Source organism: Mercurialis annua, linkage group LG5 (genome assembly GCF_937616625.2).
Source record: "Mercurialis annua linkage group LG5, ddMerAnnu1.2, whole genome shotgun sequence".
Lineage (NCBI taxonomy): Eukaryota > Viridiplantae > Streptophyta > Magnoliopsida > Malpighiales > Euphorbiaceae > Mercurialis > Mercurialis annua.
The window spans coordinates 20,288,720-20,298,487 of NC_065574.1; the positions used below are offsets into that span (position 1 = coordinate 20,288,720).

Below are 9,768 nucleotides of genomic sequence, written 5' to 3' on the forward strand. Positions count from 1 at the left end.
TGATAGATGTGACGGACTATTGAGATATGAGTATGAGGAACCAAGAAGCTCGACGGGGATTGACGGACCAGTCTCCTGGAGCTTACGTTTGGATATAAGGAATAGCGGTCACTGTGAGTGGCAAATTTACTTTTGCGTATTATTATGAAAGTTATTTTCATACCTTTTTAGTATTATTACCCGTATATCGCATTTATATGAACTGTTTTTATGAGATGATAGGTTTAATGAATTTGATTATATGAATGTTGTTGTATTCGTTGTTTTGAAGATGAATGTCTAATGTGCGGTCCGAAGAGACCAACTACCTATTGGGTGTCAATAGGTTGCGTGATTATTAGTGAGTCAGTCTAGAGTGCCTAACTTTGTGATTAGAATTTAATATATATTTATGCATGATATGATATGAATTTGATACGAGTGAGCACTCGGCTACGGTGTAGTCTGGAGTCCCCGTATCTAGTGGGCTGGGCCCACCAGTGGATTGGACCCATCAGTGAGTTGGACTCACACTTTGGTTTCGATACGAGTGAGCACTCGGCTACGGTGTAGTCTGGAGTCCCCGTATCTGGTGAGTTGGACTCACACTTTTAAATTAAAAATGTTTGCTTGTATCATAAATTTATATACGTATTAAGCATATGATGCTATATTTTAATAATACCATTAGTAACTTGCAAACTCACTCAGTATTTTCCCAAATACTGACCCCTCACTCTGATGTTTGCATGTATTAGAAGTCGGATCAGACAAACCATCTCCATTGTGCCAAAAGTCATTGGACTTGCACAAGTATGAGTTCCTAAAGCTGCAGTAGTCAGTAGTTTTCAGTATTAGATAGACGCTTTAACTTCAAATGGTATTTCATATTGTAAACTCTGATATGATACTTTAATATATCCATAAGTATATTATTTAAAAGAGTTCCCCGAAAATGTTTTATATATAATATTATGTTTTTAATTGCAAAAAATTATTAGTGGTTTCAGGCTTGCTACGGGTTTCGGAGCTACCACTCCCATTCCCTAGCGCCAGTCTCGGCTCAATAAATTGGGTCGTGACAGTAAGGTTGAAGAGGAGTTTAATGCAAGTGATGAAGAAGAAGATGAAGAAATGGTGCTATTTTCCAAGAAAGTAAGGGAATGGAGGACAAGGAAGAAGTCTCAAGGGTGAGTCCTTAAACTTCAACAGATCATCCAACTCCAAACAAGAGACTCCTACTCCTAGAAGAGATGTCACTTGCTATAGTTGTGGCAAACCGGGTCATACTAGACCGAAATGTCGACAATGGAAAAGAAAATCATTTCAAAAGGATAAAAAGGGATTCATCACCACTTGGGATGATGAAAGTGATTATAAATCCGATGAAGAGTGTCAAGAAGAGGCAAGAGCAAATCTTTGCTTCATGGCTTTAGTTGATGAGTCTCCATCCGAGGTAAGCACCCCACCCTTTATCTCTTGGGATGGCATAGGTATTGAATCTCATGATAGTACGAGTGATATTGTTGTTATGAAAAATGTTGCTAGTGCTACTAATGTTGTCAATATTGAATATGTTTTGGATGATGATTCTTTGGTTTATGAGATTGATGATGAATGCCATGACATGATAAATGAGTTAACCAACAAATGTAGTGACTATCATGCCAAAATAAAGCTTTTAAAAGGGAAGCCTCTATGGATAAAATTGAGATGCTCAATTTGAAGAAAGAAATTCAAGGCTTAAAGTCATCTTTAGAATCTATCCCTAAGTAAGATGTCAATGTCTTACTTAAGGAAAATGAAACACTAAAGAGTGAAATTCTTTCTCTAAATAGCTCCATCTCAAGATTTCATAAATGGAAGGAATCTTTGGACAATCTTCTTGATTCCCAAAGAAACCCAACCATAAAATTTGGGCTTGGCTATAGTCACAATCCCTCTTCCTCAAGTGTGACTACTTTTGTGAAAGTTTCTTCACCTCAAACTTCTTCTATAGAAGTTCCTCCTTCTTTGGTCAAACCAAAAGAGGTGAAGAAGAGGTATGCTCAAGCTCCCAAGGCTAAGCCATTTGTGGCTCCTACGCCTAAGAGCAAAGTGGGTACAAGACCCCCTAGACATACCCATGCTTCTCAATTAGTCACAAATGGGAGAAGAGAAGTATGAAAAAGAATCATGTTCATTCATATCATTATGCTCATTCTCATAACAATGCTCATGCATACACTTATGATCACTCTTGTGCACATTGCTATGTTCACACATGTGAGGCTCGTAGAGCCAATACTTATTTATCTTATGCTCATATGTCCCCTAGACTTCAATGTGTTTATTGCATGAGATATGGTCATAAGAATGTTGATTGCTATATTAGAAAGGTCCAATTGAGGTTAATTCCCTTGGACTATTCTAGTGTTAACTTCCAAAGACCCAATGTGATTTGGGTACTATAAGCAGAGGAAAAAAGATGAAGGAAAGTATATTCTGTCATATATCTTTACAAGAATAAACATAGGAATATATAGAACCCTAGGGATACTAAATTAGGTAATGAATCTCCTAATTAATAGGAAATCAAATCAGATCATAATCTCTGATTGCTAATTACATAATTACAGATTTATATTATAGTTGACTAAATCTTCCAACACTCCCCCTCAAGCTAGCATGAAGATATCATCCATGGCTAGCTTGCCAACAAAGCTTTCAAACTGATTTCTAGGAAGACCTTTGGTGAGTATGTCTGTCACTTGACTATTGGTTGGTATGTAAGTCATACATATCATACCACTATCCAACTTCTCTTTGATAAAGTGTTTGTCTACCTCAACATGTTTTGTTCTGTCGTGTAGAACGGGATTGTGAGCAATTGCAATGGCAGCTTTATTGTCGCAGTAAACCTTGATAGGTGACAATATAGGAATTTTCAACTCTTCCAGTAATCTTCTAATCCATATGACTTCATAAAATTTGTGTGCTACTGAACGAAATTCTGCTTTCGCGCTACTTCTAGCTACCACATTCTGTTTTTTACTTCTCCATGTAACCAAGTTGCCCCCAACAAATGTGCAGTAACCAGAAGTAGATATTCTATCACTTACACTACCAGCCCAATCTGCATCCGTGTAGGCCTCTATTTGCATGTGTCCACGATTTTTGAAGAGAAGTCCCTTTCCGGGAGTTCCTTTGAGATATCTTAGAATCCTAAAAATAGCTTCAAAGTGAGCAGATCCTAGTGAGTGCATAAACTGACTTACCATGCTTACTGCAAAGGCTATGTCTGGCCGTGTGTGAGCCAAATAAATTAGTTTTCCAACTAATCTTTGATACCTCTCCTTGTCTACCACTTCATTAGCAGCAACTGATTCTAGCTTCAAGTTAGGTTCAATTGGCGTCTCAATGGCCTTACAACCTAACATTCATGTTTCTTTCAACAAATCAAGGACATATTTGCGTTGATTTACAAAGATTCCTTCCTTAGATCTAGCAAATTCCATACCAAGGAAGTAGTTTAGTGTACCTAGGTCCTTGATTTCGAATTCATCAGCAAGACTTATCTTCAACTTGTTGATCTCATCAAGATCATCTCCGGTTATTATCATATCATCCACATACACAATGAGAATAGCAACTTTACCTACTTTGGAGTGTTTGTAGAACATGGTATGGTCAGCTTGACTCTGAGAGAAACCATGCTTCTTGGCAGCCTTCCCAAACCGCTCAACACATGCTCTAGGGGACTGTTTTAGGCCATACAAGGATTTTTTTTCAACCTGCATATTTTTTCTTTACCAAAATATCCTTCGAATTCGGGCGGTAGGTCCATATATACTTCTTCCTCCAAATTTCCATTTAAGAATGCATTCTTCACATCTAACTGGTGAAGTGGCCATTTGCAGTTAACTGCAAGAGAAATAAGTATACGGATAGAGTTAATCTTAGCAACAGGAGCAAATGTTTCTTGGTAGTCTATACCATGGGTTTGACTAAACCGTTTTGCTACAAGTCTCGCTTTGAACCTTTCCACGCTCCCATCTGCTGTACATTTTACTGTAAATACCCATTTACAGCCAACTGTTTTTTATCCACATGTAGGTTAACTACACTCCATGTATCACTTTTTTTGAGCGCATTCATCTCTTCCATTACTGCCAATTTTCAATTCAGATCACCCAATGCTTCCTGAACGTTTCTTGGAACAAACATATTAGAAATCCTAGACACATATGTCTTATGGTTATTAGATGGTTTATAGGATAAGTATTTTGCAATAGGATGTTTAGTACAAGTTCGAGTTCCCTTTTTAATGGCAATTGGTAAGTCGAAATCCGATGGAAGTTCATTTGACAAATCAATTGAAGGAGATAGAATCGGGATAGAAGATGGATTACCTTGGGTAGTTGTGGAAGGACCGTTACTCGGCAAATCTGATTGGTCATTTGTTGAAGAAATAATTGGTGCAGTAGAATCTTTATGAGATTTACTTCTGGAATAAACCTGAAACTCAGTATTAGAATTATCATAATTCTTTTGTAATACTTCTCCCCCTGTTTCTGATATAATTATACTTGGCATATCAAAAAAATTTCTAATTTTCATACTCTCAACAGCGTTTTTGGACTGAAGTATAGGTTCAGATAAAATATTTGGCAAAGGTAAAGTTTCCCAAAAATTCTCTTCGTTATTTATATTCTCCCCTTGAAGGGAATTTTATTGAAAGAAAGATTGGTTTTCAAGAAAGGACACATCCATGCTTTCGAAAAGTTTTTTTGTCACAGGATTAAAACATTTATACCCCTTTTTATTAGACGCATATCCGATAAAAACCCATTTTTCAGATTTTGGATCTAATTTTGACCGGAAAGTGTTAGGTATATACACATAACATGTGCAACCAAAAACCTTTAAAGGTAGATCGGAGCCCAACCGTGATGTGGGAAAAAAACTTTTCATGCAATCTAAAGGTGTTTCAAATTGTAAAACTCGTGATGGCATTCTGTTAATCAAATAGCAAGCAGTTAAAATGGAGTCTCCCCAAAGATAGTTAGGTACATGCTTAGAGAACATGAGAGCACGTGCAACTTCAAGCAAGTGTCTATTTTTTCGTTCGGCAATTCCATTTTGTTGTGGTGTGTCACGACATGTGGATTGATGAACAATACCTTTTTCCAAAAAAACAATTTCTCAAACGTTCATTAAAGTATTCAGTCCCGTAATTTGATCTTAGAATGCCAATTTTTGTTTGAAATTGATTTTCAATCATAAGAAAAAATTCTTTAAATTATTGTTCAACTTCAGATTTTTTTTCCTAATAAATACACCCAACATAATCGTGTATGATCATCTATAAATGTCACAAACCATTTTTTTTCCAGAAAGAGTACTTACTCTAGATGGACCCCAAACATCACTATGAAATAAATAAAATGAGTTTGATGCAAAATAAGGTTTTAAAGAGAATGAAACACGATGATCCTTTGCTAGGTGACAAGCTTCACATTGAAAAATTGAACAATCAATTCCTTTAAATAATTCATGAAATAAACTTTTGAGATATGGAAAACTAGGATGTCCTAATCTCATATGCCATAACATTATTTGATCATAAACAAAGGTTGAATTATTACTGATTAGACCTTGAGCTTTTTTACTCCCAAAGGCAATCTCATCAAAGTAATACAGTCCATTTATTTCTGTAGCAATTCCAATCATCTTCCTCGAGTTCCGATCCTGAAAAATGCAGTGAGTAGGAAAGAAAATAGCACAACAATTAGAATTGCGACATAATTTGCTAACAGAAAGAACATTGCAAGCAAGTCTAGGAACATGCAAGGTAGACTTGAGAAATATATTTTCAGAGATTTTAATATCTCCTTTGCCTGCTATAGATGAGAAAGTTCCATCAGCTATCCTAATTTTTTCTGCACTAGAACAAGGAGAATATGAGCTGAAAATATGGGAGACACTAGTCATGTGATTAGAAGCCCCTGAATCAACAATCCAAGGACATGTTTTTGAAAGGACAGACAATGCTAAAAAATTACCATTTGAGTGTGCTATGGAATTACAACCTGCCCGTGCCATAGAAACACTAGGAAGATTGGGTGATGAATGTGAAGTCAGCAATTTTTAGAGGTGATCAAGTTGCTCTTTACTGAATGGACAAGTCTCGGCTTCATTTGCAGTTTGAGAAATGTGATTCCCTTGTTCAGATGACCTGTCAGTTGCTCTAAAACCTTTTCCATTTGATGATCTTCTTTTTAATATGAAGCATGTTTCTCGAGTATGTCTAGGTTTGCCACAATAATCACATTGTAGGTGAGATTTTCCATCAACTCCATGCTGGTTGTAGGAGTTTTTGTGGCTGACATGAACTTCTGGAATGGCCAAGGCATAACTATCAGTAGATCCAGTTATATTGGCAGTCTTTTTTCCCAACATTACATGTCTCCGGCTTTCTTCACGCCGTACTTCAGCAAACACCTCACCTATCGCAGGTAGGGGATTCCTCCCAATAATACGACCACGTACTTCATCAAATTCAACATTAGGCCAACAAGAAATTTAAAGACCCGGTTGACATCCACGACCTTCTTGTAGTGGTTGCAATCGTCAGATGATTACCATTCATAATCGTTGATCAAATCAAGATCCTGCCAAATTCTTTTAATAGAATTAAAGTACTTAGTGACAGACTCCTCACCTTGGGAAATTTCTCCAAGTCGTAGTGTCAATTCATAAACTTGAGATTGATTTCCCAAGTCGGAATACATCTGTGAGACATTATCCCGGAGATCTTTGGCAGTGGAGTAGCACATGTAGTTGGCACTGATTTCTTCAATCATAGAATTCACCAACCAAGTCATCACCATTGAGTTTTCAGCATCCCAAATGGGAAAGGTTGAGTCCTTCATATCAGGCCTCTCAGTATCTCCAGTGATATAGACGATTTTTCCTCTTCCCTTGATATACATACAAACTGACTGTGACCATCTCAAAAAATTATCACCATAAAGACGTATGGTGGTTATCTGAACAGAATGGTTCTCTGTTGCAGTTCTGGAGATTTGAGTTTCGGTCGCTGGAGTTTGGGTTGACATGGTGGAATGAAGGTGATAAGAACAAATTTGGTTCCTAGGGTTTTTTACTCGGCTTTGATACCATTTAAACAGAGGAAAAAAGATGAAGAAAAGTATATTCTGTCATATATCTTTACAAGAATAAACATATGAATATATAGAACCCTAGGGATACTAAATTAGGTAATGAATCTCCTAATTAATAGGAAATCAAATCAGATCATAATCTCTGATTGATAATTACATAACTACAGATTTATAGTATAGTTGACTAAATCTTCCAACAGGTACCTAAAGTTTGAGTTTGTTTTGTTCTAGGTGCCAAAAGAAACCGTGGTGAATAAAACCAAATGTTATGTCGATTGCGGTTCTTCTAGGCACATGACGGGCCACATCTTCAACTTCACCCAATTGGAACATAAAAAGTTGGGAAATGTCACCTTCGGTGATGATGCCAAAGATCAAGTTGTGGGGATAGGCAAGATCGGTAACTCTTCTTCTCCTTCTATAGATAATGTGTGGCTTGTTAATGGTCTAAAACATAACCTTTTGAGTGTAAGTCAATTCTGTGATAAGGGCTATAATGTCAACTTCGATTCCAAGGCTTGCTAAGTTATCCAACTAATGGATAACACGGTTATCTTCAAATGAAATCGAAGGCAAAACACTTACATAATTGACTTGGATACGCTTGAAAACCAAGATGGCAAGTTTTTACTATCACTTAGCGATGAATCTTGGTTATGGCATCGTAGACTTGGTCATGCTAGCTTAGACCTCTTAAATGAGGTTAGCAAGGATGAACTTGTCAAAGGTTTGCCCAAGATAAATTTTTCAAAAGACAAAGTGTGTGGACCTTGTCAAATGGGAAAACAACACAAGTCTTCTTTTAAAGCTAAAAATGTTGTTTCTACCGCTAGACCATTACAATTGCTTCACATGGACTTGTGTGGACCTATGAGAGTTGCTAGTTTGCGTGACATGCATTATGCATTTGTGTTAGTTGATGATTACTCTAAATTCACTTGGGTTATACTCTTGGCTCATAAGAATGAAGCTTTTAACGATTTTAAAAGTTTTGCAAAGCGTGTTCAAAAAGAAAAAGATTTACCTATTTCAAGTATTTGAAGTGATCATGGAACCGAATTTCAAAATTAATCTTCTAAATCTTTTTGTGAAGAAAATGGTATTTTCATAATTTCTCTTCTCCTATAACACCTCAACAAAATGGGGTTATTGAAAGGAAAAACTGCATCTTGGTTGAAATGGCTCGTTATGCTCAATGAGTATGATTTACCTCATTACTTGTGGGCCGAAGCTATTAACACCGGTTGCTATGTTTCAAACCGCATTTTTAAAAGACCAATTTTAAACAAAACTTCTTATGAGCTTTGGGTAGGAAGAAAACCCAAGATATCATACTTTAGAATATTTAAATGCAAGTGCTTTATATTAAACACCAAGGATGACCTTGGAAAATTTGACTCCAAAACGGATGAAGGTGTATTTTTGGGCTATGCCTCTAATAGCAAGTCTTTTAGAGTCTTTAATAAGCGTACCTTAATTGTTGAGGAGTCTATGTATGTGGCATTTGATGAGTCCTCCAAGGATTTTTCGAAAAAGGACTCGTTTGTTCATGATTTTTTAGGTTCTTTTGAGGATCTCTCTTTGGTTGAAAATCAAGAAACTCCTATAAGTCTAGTGGAGATACCTCAACCACCTCAAGAGGAGAACAAGGTGGAATCCAAATCTCCTCCTCCGGCTTAACCCATCCATGATCTACCTAAGGATTGGGCTTTTAACAAAAGTATCCTCAAGAGTTGATTATTGGAGAGACATCAAGGGGAGTAAGTACTCGCTCTCAATTCTGTACTTTTACAAATGTTGCATTCCTATCTCAATTTGAGCCCATTAAAGTTAGTGAAGCTCTAGTTGATGAACATTGGGTGATTGCTATGCAAGATGAACTCAATGAATTCACAAGGAATAAAGTTTGGGAGCTAGTCCCTCCTCCTAATGGTCATACCATTATTGGAACAAAATGGGTATATCAGAATCAGTTGGATGAAAGCGGAGCAATAACTCGGAACAAGGCCCGATTGGTTGCCCAAGGTTATAACCAAGAGGAAGGCATTAATTATGAGGAGACCTTTGCTCCGGTTGCTAGATTAGAAGCTATTCACATGTTGTTAGCATATGCATCTTGCATGAATTTCAAAATTTTTCAAATGGATGTCAAAAGTGCTTTTCTAAATGGTTTTATAGAGGAGGAAGTTTATTTCAAACAACATCCCGGTTTTGAAGATTTTAGGCATCCACAACATGTTTTCAAACTCAACAAAGCTTTGTATGATTTAAAGCAAGCCCCTAGAGCTTGGTATGATAGGTTAAGTAATTTTTTTCTTTCAAATAGTTTTTCCAAAGGCAAGGTTGATACAACGCTTTTTATAAAAACACATAAGCATGACATTCTTTTTGTTCAAATTTATGTTGATGATATCATATTCGGTGCTACTAATGAGTCTCTTTGTGGAGATTTTTCTACGTGTATGACTAGGGAATGTAAGATGAGTCTCATGAGGGAGCTCAAGTTCTTCCTTGGACTTCAAATCAAACAAAATGCGGATGGCATTTTCATCAATCAATCCAAGTACACCAAGGAAATGTTAAGATATTTGGCATGGAGACCTCATCAAGTAGAAAGACACCT

At 36.7% G+C, this 9,768-nt stretch overlaps 1 protein-coding gene across 1 annotated transcript; it reads right to left on the minus strand.

Moving 5' to 3' along the window:
- Positions 1 to 6,108: 6,108 nt before the first annotated feature.
- LOC126681679 (uncharacterized) lies at positions 6,109 to 7,079 on the minus strand. Its single transcript, XM_050377232.1, has 2 exons — positions 6,604 to 7,079; positions 6,109 to 6,487 (listed from the first exon to the last, which is right to left on the minus strand). The coding sequence occupies exons 1-2, from the start codon at positions 7,077 to 7,079 to the stop codon at positions 6,109 to 6,111; spliced, it is 855 nt and encodes a 284-aa protein (XP_050233189.1).
- Positions 7,080 to 9,768: the final 2,689 nt, after the last annotated feature.

Bases quoted from the DNA above. Each gene is read 5' to 3' on its own strand.
- LOC126681679 (XM_050377232.1), bottom strand. From the start codon at position 7,079: ATGTCAACCCAAACTCCAGCGACCGAAACTCAAATCTCCAGAACTGCA. The intron at 6,488-6,603 runs GTAATCATCTGA...TATTATTGGGAG, and splicing joins TTGATCAACGATTATGAATG to GAATCCCCTACCTGCGATAG.